Raw genomic sequence first — 19,795 nt, 5'->3', positions numbered from 1 at the left:
GACTGTGACTGCAGATCTGCAAATGCGCGTCCTTTCAAGAAGTTGGTGTACGGAACAAAATTTTCTACAATTATTTCCGTTCGGATGTCAAATCTCATCGACTTGAAATCTTTAATACATGTAGTTAGGTGGTTGAAGCTTGATATTTCCTGCCATTCGAGAACTCCGGCTGGTAAAAGGGAATTGGAGGCTATACTTTTATCATGCGGTGTTGAGAATGCTGCTTGTCGCTCCGACACAAGCTTTATTATAATTGAACAGATTCGCTTACGTCTCCAAACAATAAGTGTTTTCTCCCGACTCGGAGAATTGAAGCACAAGGAAAAACTATGGAGCGTACCCAAATTTAGAAATAGGGCTTTTTGATGTACCCAACAAATGATCCAAAGGTCTCGTTGTACAACAGCCTGTAGACCCTCATATAATTGCAATGTCGTGAGCTGGGCCAAGAGAATACGGTATGCCTCGCTCAAAGAATTACAGCCGAGATGTATTGTAATATATCACGAAGCCATATTACGCCTCAGCTTTGCTAGTCGGTGGCTTAAAGTAGAGATCACCCTAAATGAGGCGACAATTGCCCATTCTAAAGCGAACTAGACCAACAAATCGTACGCTGACACATGGAAACATAATCGTGTAGTGTTGGGTTTCGCAAGAATTTCGAGTAGCCATGGACCTTTAATAGTGCGCTTCCTAGATTTTTCGGCGGGCGCCTTAGAATATCCTGCGACCGTGTGGGAAGAAGCCAGCATTTGTATAGCGCTTCGTTCCTGTATACCTATAGCTCTGTAGGAATCGGAGCTTTCCTTGATTTTGTTTTTTGTTAAAGGTTTTTGTCAGGGTTATTCCTTCATCAGCACTGGTAGATACTTAAGTAGTATTATCCCGTTCATTCACTTTCCTCTATAGAAGAATGGTCTGACCACCCCAATGACGCAACGTGCTCATCGACTACGTAACAAATGTTGCATACTCTCATAGACTGCTAAGATACACAAAATATCACAAGAAACCACTCTAGTGCTCTTTAAACCTACGAAGGGGTCCATGGACGAGGAGGGGCACTTATGCGGAGAACAGGTCTGGAATCATCACTGTCATCTCGGACGTGTAGAATATGTATAATGAAATTGTGGCTGGTCCAACCTGACAACTATGTTTAAAACACAAAATGCATTTGGGTACATCAAATAGCCCTATTTCTAAATTTGAGTACATCGAGCTCCCTAAGCTCCATAGTTTTTCCAAAAAAATGAAGTCCCTCCAAGCGGCAACCGACCAGTTGTATGCACTTCGTTTTAGCCAATTCGATTGTTTGTAATGTTTTTTTGTGCGGGTTATGGGGCTACATGGTGTGGGACACACAGGGGTACGGAATACCAGCAAACTCTCAGTACAGTACGTTGGTTGAAAGCCACACGTCATGCATTTGATTAAGTTTAACTATGCTAGATAATTCGACAGACACATTAAGTAGATACATTTAACCCTAGGTGGCTTAACCGCAATAATAAAAAAACTAGCCGAGCGCCGCCGCTACGCGGCGGTAGATTAGGTTTAGTTCTACTTGTTTATGCCTTTCTGCCTCCGCTACGCTTAATTATTCCAAAAAAACTGACCTATGCTCCTAAATCCATTTTTTTAATTTCATAAATCCGGGTATAATTTAGATTACCAACCTGATTAAAAATAATTATTTTATCGTGAAAACCGATTTGATTGTCTTATCCGATTACATATCTGACTATTTAGAGTCTAAATAAGGCTATGTAATCTTGTTTTATTAATAAACCAGAGCCGTTCGCAAGGAATTAGATGCACGCTTTCAGATTTAAACTACTATTATTAAAAAGCGAGCTAGTATAAATAGCCAGCTGCTCTCCGATTTGTCTCTATATCGGGCCGAATGTCCGATGCCTTCACGTCATTCCACGACCGGCATAGCAGAAATCCGTCCGCCAGTCCAAAGCAACGATGACTCTTGATAGCGTTCCTATCAAAATCGGTGTAATTACGAAAACAAGCTGAACGAATGTCGGCGTTGACAACCCAACATTCAATTTCAATGAGGAGATCGATGCCTTCAATACATTGCAGACTGATGTAGAAAACAGAATAGCTCCAGCTCTTAGAGCTTACAAGATGAGAACGATTCGAGCTGACCCTACAATATATCTGAAGCCAAGTCTCGGTGCCAAACAGGCAGAGTGGGTCGCTCTCACAGTAGAGAATTGGAAGAGCTATGTCAAGATTGCAAGGAGTCACTATAGCAAGCGCAAGAAATCGACAGGACCTTTCACGTTTGACGTGTTTGTATTTGCAGACAGGGAGGCTTCAGGAGTAGGAATTCGACGTGTCACATCGTCTAGAATCACAGAAGCTGCCAACGCTATCGATGAAGCGTACAGATGCTCAAGTATGAACCCATTGCACGTACGTATTGGGAGACAACGCATGCGAGACAGCCCGACGTAACGGAGCCATCTCTGCCAGACAACGGTGCGTTCATAAAAATGCAACATCTTGACTCGTTCGAGAAGAAACCAGTACTACAACCACTGAATCGATTTACAGAACCATTTGGGTACGCCTCAATTGATTTACAGACCTACAACTCACTGTGAATGTACAAGAATTGCGAGTCGCGCTTGGGTTACCAAGTCACAATTTCATGGGCGAAGGCATGTTTGCGTCGTTTCGGCCACCACGAGAGCTAAGCGAGGACATGAGCGACAGAGACCACATGAGCGACTGAAAACACCAATACATTCACAAAATAAAGTGCTTTTTACAGTTTTAAGGCTGACTATGCTCGAAAGCTTGCCACGAGATAAAACCGCTAGCATCACACGCTGCCAAGTTAGACACACGATTCACGCGCGCGAAAGGTGTCCGCACAATGGCTCACTGACCTCGAGCAGACCACGCGTAGCGCCGCATTGCGTCGACTCCGTTCTTTGACGTTTCGCCAATGAAGACAAGCTGTTCCGGAAAACTGTACCACTTAGCCATCTTAGTCATGAAGCATTCGATCTCTTGCGGCAGCGCCTCTCGTACACGCCTCTCCAGCACCTTTCGCGACAGCCCCAGGTCAAAACGGAGCAGACGTAGAATGCTTGTGGCTGATACGCCTTTTACATTGTGACCAAACCGGTGCTTTAACTCCTCCTGCATTTCCTCAACGTAAAAGCACGGATGATCTCTAACGTACCCGCTTACGAACGATACTAATGCAGCGCTGTTTGTAGACCGTTTTATAGCAGTACCAGGATTCACGTGGCCATTTGCCTTGAACTGACTGTACCAGTGGGACACAGTACGACTCGACACACCAAAAATCCACCCGACTTGCTCACAGGGAATACTGGACGCATAGTGAAGCACCATGCTCACCATCGGGTGTGCGCACTGAACCCAGTCACTTCCGGCTGGGACCCACGCAAGGTTGACCGGAGAATAATAAGGGACGGACGGATCGAAATATACAACAGCATCCACGAGAGGAGCAGGCTCGCCGCCGAGCTTCTGGGTGACCACCGAGTAGAGCTAGTCGTAGACAGCGACAGCCAAGGATCGTAGGGTGTCACTACGGCGTGTGCGCTCGAGCTTGCACACCAGCCACAGCTCATACACTTCAGCAAGCTGAGCAGGCGTGACGGTCGGGTTCAGGTCGGGATGGAGGCCCATCAACACACTTGACTCGACGATCCAGTGGCGACGCTCGTAGAGAGCAACGAAGTACGAGTCACTTGTTCATCCGTCGTGATGGACCGCCCCGCCGAGTTCAAAGGACTGTCGCCACGAAGCTTCACCCACGTATCTCCAAGAACCTGCATCGAGCCTCCTCCAGAACTGACGGAGAAAAGAAGAAAGGAAGCTCGGAGAGCATCCGCCAGAGACGCTGACAAGGATGACTCGGATCGAAGACAGCCATGAAAGCTCGTATGCCGCCAAGAGAACACGATGTGGGCGGCACACGACTCTTGCCACCTACGAGCTCCAGCTGCACTCCGCCGGTCAGTGCGTCCAGTAGTGCATTCCAACAACGGGTCGAGCCGAAATGCATAAACGGCGCCTCGCGGAGTTGAGCCATGTGGAGGGCCAAGCGGCAGTCCTTGAAAACTGCTTGCGAGGACCGGGTCCGTAACGTCGTCAGTGGGAGCATAAGAGCGCTTGGCAGAGTGACCGAAGCCGGTCGTGACGCAGTCGAAACCGGCTGGGATGAAACAGACGCGACCGGGGGCACACTCGGCTAAGGAGCAGCCGAAAGAGATTGGGGTGGAGACATGTCAGGGGTTGACGCAGGCTGCCGATGCTTGTGGTGTTGGTGCTTCTTGTGGTGCTTCTTGGATATCTTCGACCGGTGACCGGTAGGACTCGACGAGGCACGACGCTTGCGACGTTGCTGTTTCCCCGAAGCCGACGCAGAGGTAGAAGGCGTCGTCCCGTCACCAGAATCGATCGATGAATGCCGCGAAGAGTGGCGATCACTCGGCGGTAAAGATTCATCACTCATCTCATCGTCAGATCCGAAGATGGCCGCATGAAGGCTTTTCGCCTTGGCAGAACGACGAGCATCTTCGGCCGCCGAGTCGGAACCCGAAGTACTATCCGCCGAGTTCTCGGATAAAGAAATGAGGTCCGAAAGCGACCCAGCGGCAAGATTCGTCGAGCTGGCGGACGGTGCAGAACCGTCGCCAGGTCCTAAGACCTCGTCGTCAGACGCGTCAAGGTCCTCAAGCAGCTGAGCGGTCACAGTACGAGCAGTCGCAGCAGATCCCCGGATGGAGCGCCCAGAAGGGGACGTCAACACAGCCGAGCTCGCAAGGAGAGACGGTCTGAGGACACTCACGGCCGGAGTCACTAGGTCGGTCGGTGTAGTGGATGTGCTAATGCTTCGAGAGGGAGAGACGTGAGAAGATCGAGGACCAGGTGAAGACCGGGAGTGCCCAACCTCCATCGATACGACGCTGAGTGGCACGCTTGACTGGGGCAACTCAGCTGAGCTAGGTGAGGTCGAGCCTGGGGCACAAACAATCGTAGCCGGGACAGGCAGTGAAGGCATGGCATCAGATGAGGACACCAACGATGGTTGCGTAACCACGACTGACGACGTCGACAGAGGACTAGAAGACGAAGAACTCACCAGAGTCGTCGAATCAGACGCAAGAACGGTGTCGTCGGCAGGCCCAGACATCTCAAACTCGTATTCGGCTTCGCTCGAAGCTTCATCTTCGTCTTCAGAGTGAGCGGAGACAGCTGGCTGTGTAGCAGAACTCAACTAAAGGTGACGAAGCTTTTTTCCGCCGAGTCTGACGACGAGATTTACCACAGCGAGGTTTCCCTCCATCGGACACGGTGGCTTGAGGAGAACTCGAACGCAAAAGTGCACTGACAGCCTCGTGTCCCTCTTCCCCGGGAAGTGAACAAGCGTACGGCTGAGGCGGCGCCGACGAACGATGACGAGGACCCGCAGCAGCTGGAGATTTTAAATTTGCATAACGCCGACGCCGCTGCGGTGACGTCAAGTCGGCCAACGGAGTAGCACCTGCTAGCTTTGCTCGTGCTAGTAGCGTGTTCTTATTTTTACTGGCTGGCCTAGATAAGTATTTTACAAGATCCTGTTTGTCCCGGCGAAAACTTTTTCTTTGTGAAAATTTAAAAGCAGTGGCAGAACTGGGGTCTTCAGGTCCGCCCGAACAACCGTTTACTATCCTAGTAGACGTATTGTTGTGGGAACGTCCTAACTACATTTGTAGCTAGCGTTCACGTGGGAATTCCAACACCACAAAGCGACTACACAACATATACCGCGACGGACCAGGTAGCATTCTTTGCTACCTGTCTTCTCTCCTTCTCACCCGTCTCATCACCGCCATACCCCTCACCAACTTTAACCAGTGCTCTGCACCCGACCTAGCACTGCCGCTGTTCTTTTTTCATTATCTGTGCCAACGAGGTTGCGAACAACTAGCTTCGTCGACAGCACCGCGCTACCGCTCGACCACGACGCGATAGCAGGAGGAGGAATGGCGGCAGCATGTGCAGGCGTCTCGAAAAGTGGTTCTGTGCGGACGAAGCGGCAAAAGACAAGAAGATATCGGAGGAGGGGATCGAACCCTCGATCTTGAGCGTGTTAAGCTCACGTCCTAACCACTAGACGACACCGACGCTCCACACTCAACACACCCATCGCATCACAAATTTGGCGCACACACCTGCGCCTCTCTCCTTTCCGACACCACTTGTCCTGGCATCCTATGCGCGCCCCCACGCCAGCCCCTCGCCGCATCGGGAGACCCCAACCATCACAGCGTGGCAACCGCCGGCCCACCTCAGCTACGGATCGGGTGTACTTCTAGTTACGCCATGTCGAGGCGCGATAGTTACTCAAACCAGAGTCCATTTGGCTACTGGCGCATGCTTGCGTCTCAGGTGCGGTCCATACACAAACAAGGGCGCATACGGCGTCCCTTCAGTAGTAAAATATCGACGAATGCATAGGACCGAGCTGTGGTCATAGAAAGCGTTATCTTGAAATCGGTTGGGGTGGACAGACGCAGCAGCAGCACTTCACGTACATGAAGACCAAGGGAGGCACCAACAGCGACGTGAAAGGCAGTGATGTCGAAAAGGTGATGATACCAAAACGCAAGGCAATATGGATCCGACAGCTGTGAGATTTGAACTCACGCGGGTTACCCCAATAGATTTCTAGTCTATCGCCTTAACCACTCGGCCAAGCTGTCGTTAGAAATACAATCCATTTCAGTCAATCAACACATCCACCATAAACAAGCGACTACACAACATATACCGCGACGGACCAGGCAGCATCCTTTGCTACCTGTCTTCTCTCCTTCTCACCCGTCTCATCATCGGCATACCCCTCACCAACTTCAACCAATGCTCTGCACCCGACCTAGCACTGCCGCTGCTCTTTTTATTCATTATCAGTGCCAACGAGGCTGCGAACAACTAGCTTCGTCGACAGCACCGCGCTACCGTTCGACCACGACGCGATAGCAGGAGGAGGAATGGCGGCAGCATGTGCAGGCGTCTCGAAAAGTGGCTCTGTGTGGACGAAGCGGCAAAAGCCAAGAAGATATCGGAGGAGGGGATCGAACCCTCGATCTTGAGCGTGTTAAGCTCACGTCCTAACCACTAGACGACACCGACGCTCCACACTCAGCACACCCATCGCATCACAAATTTGGCGCACACACCTGCGCCTCTCTCCTTTCCGACACCACTTGTCCTGGCATCCTATGATCGGCCCCACGCCAGCCCCTCGCCGCATCGGGAGACCCCAACCACCACAGCGTGGCAGCCGCCAACCCGCCTCAGCTACGGATCGGGTGTACTTCTAGCTACGCCATGTCGAGGCGCGATAGTTACTCAAACCAGAGTCCATTTGGCTACTGGCGCATGCTTGCGTCTCAGGTGCGGTCCATACACAAACAAGGGCGCATACGGCGTCCCTTCAGTAGTAAAATATCGACGAATGCATAGGACCGAGCTGTGGTCATAGAAAGCGTTATCTTGAAATCGGTTGGGGTGGACAGACGCAGCAGCAGCACTTCACGTACATGAAGACCAAGGGAGGCACCAACAGCGACGTGAAAGGCAGTGATGTCGAAAAGGTGATGATACAAAAACGCAAGGCAATATGGATCCGACAGCTGTGAGATTTGAACTCACGCGGGTTACCCCAATAGATTTCTAGTCTATCGCCTTAACCACTCGGCCAAGCTGTCGTTAGAAATACAATCAATTTCAGTCAATCAACACATCCACCATAAACAAGCGACTACACAACATATACCGCGACGGACCAGGCAGCATCCTTTGCTACCTGTCTTCTCTCCCTCTCACCCGTCTCATCATCGCCATACCCCTCACCAACTTCAACCAATGCTCTGCACCCGACCTAGCACTGCCGCTGCTCTTTTTTTCATTATCTGTGCCAACGAGGCTGCGAACAACTAGCTTCGTCGACAGCACCGCGCTACCGTTCGACCACGACGCGATAGCAGGAGGAGGAATGGCGGCAGCATGTGCAGGCGTCTCGAAAAGTGGCTCTGTGTGGACGAAGCGGCAAAAGCCAAGAAGATATCGGAGGAGGGAATCGAACCCTCGATCTTGAGCGTGTTTAGGCCCGTTCTCTACCGAAGCGGTTTTCTCGACGCATGCGTTGCACGCGTACCCTACCCCGTGTGCTCGGTTGAGAATGAAACTGAACGACATTTATTGGTGCAACAAAAAAAATATTGGCCAGTAAAATACGTTGTTTATTCTGTAGATCCGCATTTCCCCCTTCCAACAAAATAATGGAAGCTGAGAAGATCCCGACCCGAGAAGTTCCAGTGGCTCGCCGTCTCGCGGCGGAGCTTGCTACGGTGGCACCTTTAATTACAGCATTACCAACCAATGGGGTGGTCGCTGTCACAATTCACGGTAACCGCTCTAATTACGTTATGGAAAACGCTGAGTCCGATGCCCTATCTTCCGTTTGTCCAGCTTCAAGCGATTCTGACGCAGCACAAATAAGGGCGAGAGATGCAGAAAGGATTGATACCGTCCCTACCATTCTAAGTGGCTCACTAACTGAAGGGCATTTTGCGTGGGAGCCGTACGAGAAAATGCCACAGGATCTCATTCGCAAGGAATACACCATACGAGAGATCAAGCTTAACACGCGGACAAATAAGGCCGATCGCATAAAGGGCCTCCGCCGGTATGATGAGCTGGTAAACAGGGGCGAAGGCCCTACATCTGCATCGACAATGGCTTCTGGCAACATCCGTCGTACCAAGCACTGCATGTTCCGCTTAGCGAATGTCGTGCTGTCCAAGGATATGGTGACAAGACTTGTTGAAGTTACTGGTATGAATCATGATGGATGTATTTCCATGCAATTGACTATTTTGTTGTATTTGTAGGAAAGAACTTTGATCGAGCTGATTTAGACGACCCCCAGTTTTCTGAGAAATCTCTTTTCTGGCGCGATGTTGAAACAGCGTACGAAGAGAATGACGAGAAATATAGTGGACTGATCGCTGACGACGTCGACTTCGTGGAAATCACCGAGGGAACCATTGTACCGCATAATGCCGCAAAGTTGGAAGAACTTTGGAAGGAGCTGACGTCCTTCTTCAGTATTCCGAAGCCAACTTTCGTCTATCCGGGACCCACGATCAGGAATTTATGAAGTTTAGCATGGCAAAGCGGATGTGCTTTATTTGTGGTACTGGACCAAGGTAGAAATTTTGGCTTTAGTTTGTTTGCTGTCATACCTTGTATAACATAAGCGATTTGTAAAATTACTGTAGCTTCGACCGGAGCTCAACCTCCTCGTTACGCTTAGTTTCATCGTTAAAACCTGCATCACTGTCTTTTCCTGGTTAGTGCGGTGAGCTCTTCACCAGGCCGCTCTCTCCAGCTCAAGCAGCTGACCACGATCGCCGGTTTGCCCACGTACGCACAGCACTCACGACACACCAATCTATTTTCACAAACGAAAGGTTGCGGTGTGTGCCACTGCCGAGCACCGTGATGGCCTCCTCGCTCGTCGGGATGTCGTCCTCCAAGTCGCCGTACGTCATGTACAGGTAGTTCATCGGGGACAGCAACTCAGCCGCCTCGAACAACGTGCCCATGACGCGGACGTTGTAACGTTCCAGGTCGCCGTTCAGGTATAGCTCGATACCGACGGACAGGGCCGTCTGGTCACCCACACTTACCAGGACTCCAACCAGCTACTCCTTCGTGACGCTCTCCAGCATTGCCTCGGCACGTGCCGGCACGAAGTGGAAGTTGTCGACCAGAACCTGAGATGGCTGCCCCGTGGCGATGTACGACGTGAACGCCTTCCTCACGCACAGCAACGATGGCCTGGCTAGAGTAGTCGAGCTCACCAGCCTGATCGATCGACAGACCACCAGAACGAAACGCTGGGCGGTCGTGTCCATGAATGTGCACATAGGTGGAGCGCTGTTGACATTTTCCAAGAGCAGGTCGAAGAGGAAGCCCGTGTTCGTGGGGGCACCACATGCCTCCAGGTGGAGCTGCGCCGAGAAGAAAGACTTGTGTTCGTGGATAATACTCTTGTTCGACTTGTCGCTGGCGCTAATTGAGAGGGTCTTCTAGCCCTCAGACAGAGTGCTCGAGTTCGAGTTCGAGTATTCGTGATTCTGCGGCGTGACGCAGCAGCGTGTAGAGCGAATGTCGATGCAGGACTGGTTCATACCGCAATAGCCGTACTTCAACTTGTCCGTGATGACACCGGCGACCAGAGCTCGGTTCTGGTTACCCAGATAGATACCGAATTTTAGGCTAGATGCTCTCTTGGTTGAAGGCCCAACGGATGCTGTCGATGGTCTTACAGTCGGGTAAGCAGATCGTTATTGATGGAGAAACCTTCGTACGGCAGCTCGCTATCGGGCAGGTTGTAGTCGTAGGGCACGACCGTGAGCTCCACTTCCATGTAGGTCAAGTACCGCACGATGTAGTTCTTCATTCCGCAGCGGAAGGATACGAACTTGGGAGAAGCGCCCTTGTTGTACACAGTCACTTCCTCGACGGTCACTTCGGCCACGAGGTTCGCCTTGTTGGGCTCCACGATCTCAGTGGTTTGGCCCTCGAACACGACCTTGCCCAGCACGGCAGACACGCTTCGTGATCATGCGAGTACTTGGACACACTGAAACCCGGGTTCTGTACTGTTCCTGACTCGAAGGACTTGGGCAGGTTGAACGCACCCTTGACGTCGATGTCGGGTACGCCGTAGCTGCCAATAAGGGAATACGTCAGCACAAGGATCTGGCCGCGCTACGACGGATCGGACAGAGCCCCACCATACCCGCGCTGAACACTACCTCGGCCGAGATGCTCTTGTCTAGCCTGAACGAGAAATAGGCGTACGTAGTGCTATCGGTCAGCACCAACGTGCCACGAGAGGAGTTGTCTGTGTCTGCGTCCACGGAACACAGCACAGGCGGCCGGTACCGCGCTCGCCGAGAAGGTCACTAACGACATGCCGACAATTGATTTGTAGATTGAAGCTTGATGGAGCGGGACGAAGTGATGGTCCTGGTAAAGTGGTGCTTGGAGGCAAAAACCAAAACAAATCTTAGCAGCGCGTGCGCACAGACCTAAAATGGTAGACGCATCTTGAAGCGCCTCCCATATCTGAACCGTCGGTAATTGGCGATCACTGCGACTGGAGAAAGACTCACTAAGTTACACTCAGGCGCTGGACGTGGCTTGTATTTTACTTTGTTAGCAGCAACCGTTGCCGCTTTCTCGTGTGGAACGACGTCAGACGAAAAATAGAAAAAGCTTGACGACGGCTTAATAACCCGCTGATGAACTCATTTTGTTACACCACTTGCCACTGCAAGATACTAGCTGTGCCATGTGCATCATCATTTGTGTTGTCTTGATCAGGTCGAGAGGGCCCTGGTGCTGATGAAACACTGATCATTTCTGCTTCCGTCGGTACTTGCTGGGCAGTGGTCATTGCTGCATTAATACGGCCTTTATTTCTCAGTAAATTTCGCTGGGGACGATGCAAATTATGTCTTGAAATGCGATTGACTAATTCGGAAGAGCCCTTTCGTCCAGCAAATCGACGTGGGTGCCATTTTCTAGCTCAACTTCCGACGAATCGTATGTGAATGGCTCCTGATCATTCTACGACCTTACTTCCCGAACTATTGCCCCCAAGACTTGATCAGGTGGTTTGGCGGAAGATGCACAACGCTGGGTAATGCAGAAATTGTGTAGCCTCATACATGATAAAATAATAACGCGACAATGACGAAGGCAAACATGAAGTGGCTGCTTTAGAATTCCCCACTTGTCACGAGAAGTCCAAAAGCCATTTCAATACGAATTCGTAGCTGGCTTATATGAAAATTGTAGTTGTCACGGTCTCGTCTGTCTACCAACTGCGTCTTATTAAAAGGAGTCATTACACGCTTACTTTGGACATAAGCATTATCGCCGATGACGACGTAGTTGCCTGAGACCTCTTGTTATATATTGCTTAGTTACCAACGCTGGAAAGCGTACGAATCATTTATTCCACCAGGTGAGTTGATCGAAAACGCAGTAAATCGAGAAAGAGAGTCTGCACAAGCTTGGATATTCAGTCCATATTTCTGATAGTGTCCGAAGAAAAACGATAGTACGCGACCGCAGTCATCTTGACGAGGAACGCGTATTGGGCAAAGCCACCCGTTAATCACACCAATGCAATCATCAATAACACCTCGATTGCTGAGAGACTGAAATTCGCTCGCAACTCGCTTCATATCATCCACCGTTTTTGAAAATTGAGGCGCTAGAGCGTCAGTATCGTTGATAGCGTACATCACACGATACACAACACGGTAGAATGTAGCAGTACTACATCTGGTAATGACAATGATGTGGTGATGACTCCCCCCTGCTAGCCATGAGAGCGCGCATTGTAGCATTACAGCTGGCGTGAGTGGAGGGACACCGCGAGAACGGCGTAGCGACTGGTAATAGTCGACTACCAAATAGGGTCCCAAAACACATAGTAATTCCTCGAAAGTAGACAAGCTCATCCTGTAGTACTTCTTGAACGCAGACTCTTTCAAAAGCGTGGTGGCATGGACTCGCCATGAAATGCGCTCACGAACAACAGGATCTACCTTCCTATGTGATCGATGGCGCTTGAAGACAGCCATACAGACGAGAAGACCGCACAAGGTGTCGTCGTCTTTCCACCGACGTCGTTGTCGAGCTGTAGGGACGTACCGCTGCTGCGAAATACGGTGGGGACGAAATCAGATACGCGTCCTGTCGATGGGAGCGGGACAAGTGGCATCTGAATTTCGAGCTTAGCGGTTAAACGTAAGAAATAAAAGCAACATGTTATTGGTCTAAATCGGAAAACGCACGGCAAACGCATGCGTGTGGATTCTAATATGGGCACCTTTTTTGTTATACCCATCTAGCCAATCAGATCCCAAAGTGTCCGAAAACGCATGCGTCCACCCCGGTTGAGAACGGGCCTAAGCTCACGTCCTAACCACTAGACGGCACCGACGCTCCACGCTCAACACACCCGTCGTATCGTAAATTTGGCGCACACACCTACGCCTCTCTCCTTTACGACACCACTTGTCCTGGTATCCTATGCGCGGCCCAACGCCAGCCCCTCGCCGCATCGGGAGACCCCAACCATCACAGCGTGGCAACCGCCAACTCACCTCAGCTACGGATCGGGTGTTCTTCTAGCTACGCCATGTCGAGGCGCGATAGTTACTCAAACCAGAGTCCATTTGGCTCCTGACGCATGCCTGCGTCTCAGGTGCGGTCCATACACAAACAAGGGCGCATACGGCGTCCCTTCAGTAGTAAAATATCGACGAATGCATAGGACCGAGCTGTGGTCATAGAAAGCGTTATCTTGAAATCGGTTGGGGTGGACAGACGCAGCAGCAGCACTTCACGTACATGAAGAGCAAGGGAGGCACCAACAGCAACGTGAAAGTCAGTGATGTCGAAAAGGTGATGATACAAAAACGCAAGGCAATATGGATCCGACAGCTGTGAGATTTGAACTCACGCGGGTTACCCCAATAGATTTCTAGTCTATCGCCTTAACCACTCGGCCAAGCTGTCGTTAGAAATACAATCCATTTCAGTCAATCAACACATCCACCATAAACAAGCGACTACACAACATATACCGCGACGGACCAGGCAGCATCCTTTGCTACCTGCCTTCCCTCCCTCTCACCCGTCTCATCATCGCCATACCCCTCACCAACTTCAACCAATGCTCTGCACCCGACCTAGCACTGCCGCTGCTCTTTTTTTCATTATCTGTGCCAACGAGGTTGCGAACAACTAGCTTCGTCGACAGCACCGCGCTACCGCTCGACCACGACGCGATAGCAGGAGGAGGAATGGCGGCAGCATGTGCAGGCGTCTCGAAAAGTGGCTCTGTGTGGACGAAGCGGCAAAAGCCAAGAAGATATCGGAGGAGGGGATCGAACCCTCGATCTTGAGCGTGTTAAGCTCACGTCCTAACCACTAGACGACACCGACGCTCCACACTCAACACACCCATCGCATCACAAATTTGGCGCACACACCTGCGCCTCTCTCCTTTCCGACACCACCTGTCCTGGCATCCTATGCTCGGCCCCACGCCAGCCCCTCGCCGCATCGGGAGACCCCAACCATCACAGCGTGGCAACCGCCAACCCACCTCAGCTACGGATCGGGTGTTCTTCTAGCTACGCCATGTCGAGGCGCGATAGTTACGCAAACTAGCGTCCATTTGGCTACTGGCGCATGCTTGCGTCTCAGGTGCGGTCCATACACAAACAAGGGCGCATACGGCGTCCCTTCAGTAGTAAAATATCGACGAATGCATAGGACCGAGCTGTGGTCATAGAAAGCGTTATCTTGAAATCGGTTGGGGTGGACAGACGCAGCAGCAGCACTTCACGTACATGAAGACCAAGGGAGGCACCAACAGCGACGTGAAAGGCAGTGATGTCGAAAAGGTGATGATACAAAAACGCAAGGCAATATGAATCCGACAGCTGTGAGATTTGAACTCACGCGGGTTACCCCAATAGATTTCTAGTCTATCGCCTTAACCACTCGGCCAAGCTGTCGTTAGAAATACAATCCATTTCAGTCAATCAACACATCCACCATAAACAAGCGACTACACAACATATACCGCGACGGACCAGGCAGCATCCTTTGCTACCTGTCTTCCCTCCCTCTCACCCGTCTCATCATCGCCATACCCCTCACCAACTTCAACCAATGCTCTGCACCCGACCTAGCACTGCCGCTGCTCTTTTTTTCATTATCTGTGCCAACGAGGCTGCGAACAACTAGCTTCGTCGACAGCACCGCGCTACCGTTCGACCACGACGCGATAGCAGGAGGAGGAATGGCGGCAGCATGTGCAGGCGTCTCGAAAAGTGGCTCTGTGTGGACGAAGCGGCAAAAGCCAAGAAGATATCGGAGGAGGGGATCGAACCCTCGATCTTGAGCGTGTTAAGCTCACGTCCTAACCACTAGACGACACCGACGCTCCACACTGAACACACCCATCGCATCACAAATTTGGCGCACACACCTGCGCCTCTCTCCTTTCCGACACCACTTGTCCTGGCATCCTATGCGCGCCCCCACGCCAGCCCCTCGCCGCATCGGGAGACCCCAACCATCACAGCGTGGCAACCGCCGGCCCACCTCAGCTACGGATCGGGTGTACTTCTAGTTACGCCATGTCGAGGCGCGATAGTTACTCAAACCAGAGTCCATTTGGCTACTGGCGCATGCTTGCGTCTCAGGTGCGGTCCATACACAAACCAAGGGCGCATACGGCGTCCCTTCAGTAGTAAAATATCGACGAATGCATAGGACCGAGCTGTGGTCATAGAAAGCGTTATCTTGAAATCGGTTGGGGTGGACAGACGCAGCAGCAGCACTTCACGTACATGAAGACCAAGGGAGGCACCAACAGCGACGTGAAAGGCAGTGATGTCGAAAAGGTGATGATACAAAAACGCAAGGCAATATGGATCCGACAGCTGTGAGATTTGAACTCACGCGGGTTACCCCAATAGATTTCTAGTCTATCGCCTTAACCACTCGGCCAAGCTATCGTTAGAAATACAATCCATTTCAGTCAATCAACACATTCACCATAAACAAGCGACTACACAACATATACCGCGACGGACCAGGCAGCATCCTTTGCTACCTGTCTTCTCTCCTTCTCACCCGTCTCATCATCGCCATACCCCTCACCAACTTGAACCAATGCTCTGCACCCGACCTAGCACTGCCGCTGCTCTTTTTTTCATTAACTGTGCCAACGAGGTTGCGAACAACTAGCTTCGTCGACAGCACCGCGCTACCGCTCGGACACGACGCGATAGCAGGAGGAGGAATGACAGCAGCATGTGCAGGCGTCTCGAAAAGTGGCTCTGTGTGGACGAAGCGGCAAAAGCCAAGAAGATATCGGAGGAGGGGATCGAACCCTCGATCTTGAGCGTGTTAAGCTCACGTCCTAACCACTAGACGACACCGACGCTCCACACTGAACACACCCATCGCATCACAAATTTGGCGCACACACCTGCGCCTCTCTCCTTTCCGACACCACTTGTCCTGGCATCCTATGCGCGCCCCCACGCCAGCCCCTCGCCGCATCGGGAGACCCCAACCATCACAGCGTGGCAACCGCCGGCCCACCTCAGCTACGGATCGGGTGTACTTCTAGTAACGCGCTGTCGAGGCGCGATATTTACTCAAAACAGAGTCCATTTGGCTACTGGCGCATGCTTGCGTCTCAGGTGCGGTCCATACACAAACAAGGGCGCATACGGCGTCCCTTCAGTAGTAAAATATCGACGAATGCATAGGACCGAGCTGTGGTCATAGAAAGCGTTATCTTGAAATCGGTTGGGGTGGACAGACGCAGCAGCAGCACTTCACGTACATGAAGACCAAGGGAGGCACCAACAGCGACGTGAAAGGCAGTGATGTCGAAAAGGTGATGATACAAAAACGCAAGGCAATATGGATCCGACAGCTGTGAGATTTGAACTCACGCGGGTTACCCCAATAGATTTCTAGTCTATCGCCTTAACCACTCGGCCAAGCTGTCGTTAGAAATACAATCCATTTCAGTCAATCAACACATCCACCATAAACAAGCGACTACACAACATATACCGCGACGGACCAGGCAGCATCCTTTGCTACCTGTCTTCTCTCCCTCTCACCCGTCTCATCATCGCCATACCCCTCACCAACTTCAACCAATGCTCTGCACCCGACCTAGCACTGCCGCTGCTCTTTTTTTTCATTATCTGTGCCAACGAGGCTGCGAACAACTAGCTTCGTCGACAGCACCGCGCTACCGTTCGACCACGACGCGATAGCAAGGAGGAGGAATGGCGGCAGCATGTGCAGGCGTCTCGAAAGTGGCTCTGTGTGGACGAAGCGGGCAAAGCCAAGAAGATATCGGAGGAGGGGATCGAACCCTCGATCTTGAGCGTGTTAAGCTCACGTCCTAACCACTAGACGACACCGACGCTCCACACTCAACACACCCATCGCATCACAAATTTGGCGCACACACCTGCGCCTCTCTCCTTTCCGACACCACTTGTCCTGGCATCCTATGCGCGCCCCCACGCCAGCCCCTCGCCGCATCGGGAGACCCCAACCATCACAGCGTGGCAACCGCCGGCCCACCTCAGCTACGGATCGGGTGTACTTCTAGTTACGCCATGTCGAGGCGCGATAGTTACTCAAACCAGAGTCCATTTGGCTACTGGCGCATGCTTGCGTCTCAGGTGCGGTCCATACACAAACAAGGGCGCATACGGCGTCCCTTCAGTAGTAAAATATCGACGAATGCATAGGACCGAGCTGTGGTCATAGAAAGCGTTATCTTGAAATCGGTTGGGGTGGACAGACGCAGCAGCAGCACTTCACGTACATGAAGACCAAGGGAGGCACCAACAGCGACGTGAAAGGCAGTGATGTCGAAAAGGTGATGATACCAAAACGCAAGGCAATATGGATCCGACAGCTGTGAGATTTGAACTCACGCGGGTTACCCCAATAGATTTCTAGTCTATCGCCTTAACCACTCGGCCAAGCTGTCGTTAGAAATACAATCCATTTCAGTCAATCAACACATCCACCATAAACAAGCGACTACACAACATATACCGCGACGGACCAGGCAGCATCCTTTGCTACCTGTCTTCCCTCCCTCTCACCCGTCTCATCATCGCCATACCCCTCACCAACTTCAACCAATGCTCTGCACCCGACCTAGCACTGCCGCTGCTCTTTTTTTCATTATCTGTGCCAACGAGGCTGCGAACAACTAGCTTCGTCGACAGCACCGCGCTACCGTTCGACCACGACGCGATAGCAGGAGGAGGAATGGCGGCAGCATGTGCAGGCGTCTCGAAAAGTGGCTCTGTGTGGACGAAGCGGCAAAAGCCAAGAAGATATCGGAGGAGGGGATCGAACCCTCGATCTTGAGCGTGTTAAGCTCACGTCCTAACCACTAGACGACACACTCAACACACCCATCGCATCACAAATTTGGCGCACACACTTGCGCCTCTCTCCTTTCCGACACCACTTGTCCTGGCATCCTTGGCGCGCCCCCACGCCAGCCCCTCGCCGCATCGGGAGACCCCAACCATCACAGCGTGGCAACCGCCGGCCCACCTCAGCTACGGATCGGGTGTCGTTCTAGTAACGCGCTGTCGAGGCGCGATATTTACTCAAAACAGAGTCCATTTGGCTACTGGCGCATGCTTGCGTCTCAGGTGCGGTCCATACACAAACAAGGGCGCATACGGCGTCCCTTCAGTAGTAAAATATCGACGAATGCATAGGACCGAGCTGTGGTCATAGAAAGCGTTATCTTGAAATCGGTTGGGGTGGACAGACGCAGCAGCAGCACTTCACGTACATGAAGAGCAAGGGAGGCACCAACAGCGACGTGAAAGGCAGTGATGTCGAAAAGGTGATGATACAAAAACGCAAGGCAATATGGATCCGACAGCTGTGAGATTTGAACTCACGCGGGTTACCCCAATACATTTCTAGTCTATCGCCTTAACCACTCGGCCAAGCTGTCGTTAGAAATACAATCCATTTCAGTCAATCAACACATCCACCATAAACAAGCGACTACACAACATATACCGCGACGGACCAGGCAGCATCCTTTGCTACCTGTCTTCCCTCCCTCTCACCCGTCTCATCATCGCCATACCCCTCACCAACTTCAACCAATGCTCTGCACCCGACCTAGCACTGCCGCTGCTCTTTTTTTCATTATCTGTGCCAACGAGGCTGCGAACAACTAGCTTCGTCGACAGCACCGCGCTACCGTTCGACCACGACGCGATAGCAGGAGGAGGAATGGCGGCAGCATGTGCAGGCGTCTCGAAAAGTGGCTCTGTGTGGACGAAGCGGCAAAAGCCAAGAAGATATCGGAGGAGGGGATCGAACCCTCGATCTTGAGCGTGTTAAGCTCACGTCCTAACCACTAGACGACACCGACGCTCCACACTGAACACACCCATCGCATCACAAATTTGGCGCACACACCTGCGCCTCTCTCCTTTCCGACACCACTTGTCCTGGCATCCTATGCGCGCCCCCACGCCAGCCCCTCGCCGCATCGGGAGACCCCAACCATCACAGCGTGGCAACCGCCGGCCCACCTCAGCTACGGATCGGGTGTACTTCTAGTTACGCCATGTCGAGGCGCGATAGTTACTCAAACCAGAGTCCATTTGGCTACTGGCGCATGCTTGCGTCTCAGGTGCGGTCCATACACAAACAAGGGCGCATACGGCGTCCCTTCAGTAGTAAAATATCGACGAATGCATAGGACCGAGCTGTGGTCATAGAAAGCGTTATCTTGAAATCGGTTGGGGTGGACAGCGCAGCCAGCAGCACTTCACGTACATGAAGACCAAGGGATGCACCAACAGCGACGTGAAAGGCAGTGATGTCGAAAAGGTGATGATACAAAAACGCAAGGCAATATGGATCCGACAGCTGTGAGATTTGAACTCACGCGGGTTACCCCAATAGATTTCTAGTCTATCGCCTTAACCACTCGGCCAAGCTGTCGTTAGAAATACAATCCATTTCAGTCAATCAACACATCCACCATAAACAAGCGACTACACAACATATACCGCGACGGACCAGGCAGCATCCTTTGCTACCT

General features: G+C 51.7%; 1 protein-coding gene across 1 annotated transcript; it reads left to right on the top strand.

Moving 5' to 3' along the window:
* Window positions 1–8,645: 8,645 nt before the first annotated feature.
* PITG_16673 (uncharacterized protein) lies at window positions 8,646–9,308 on the top strand (the record flags this gene model as incomplete). Its single annotated transcript, XM_002896856.1, has 4 exons — window positions 8,646–8,846; window positions 8,951–9,013; window positions 9,095–9,161; window positions 9,232–9,308. 4 exons carry the CDS (start codon window positions 8,646–8,648, stop codon window positions 9,306–9,308), a joined length of 408 nt encoding a protein of 135 aa, XP_002896902.1.
* Between the last annotated feature and the right edge of the window lie 10,487 nt (window positions 9,309–19,795).

The sequence above is a fragment of the Phytophthora infestans genome, genomic scaffold (assembly GCF_000142945.1).
Source record: "Phytophthora infestans T30-4 supercont1.51 genomic scaffold, whole genome shotgun sequence".
Taxonomy (NCBI): Eukaryota; Oomycota; class Peronosporomycetes; order Peronosporales; family Peronosporaceae; genus Phytophthora; species Phytophthora infestans.
The sequence above is the reverse complement of the archived record's forward strand: the minus strand, read 5'-3'. Positions and strand labels throughout refer to the sequence as shown.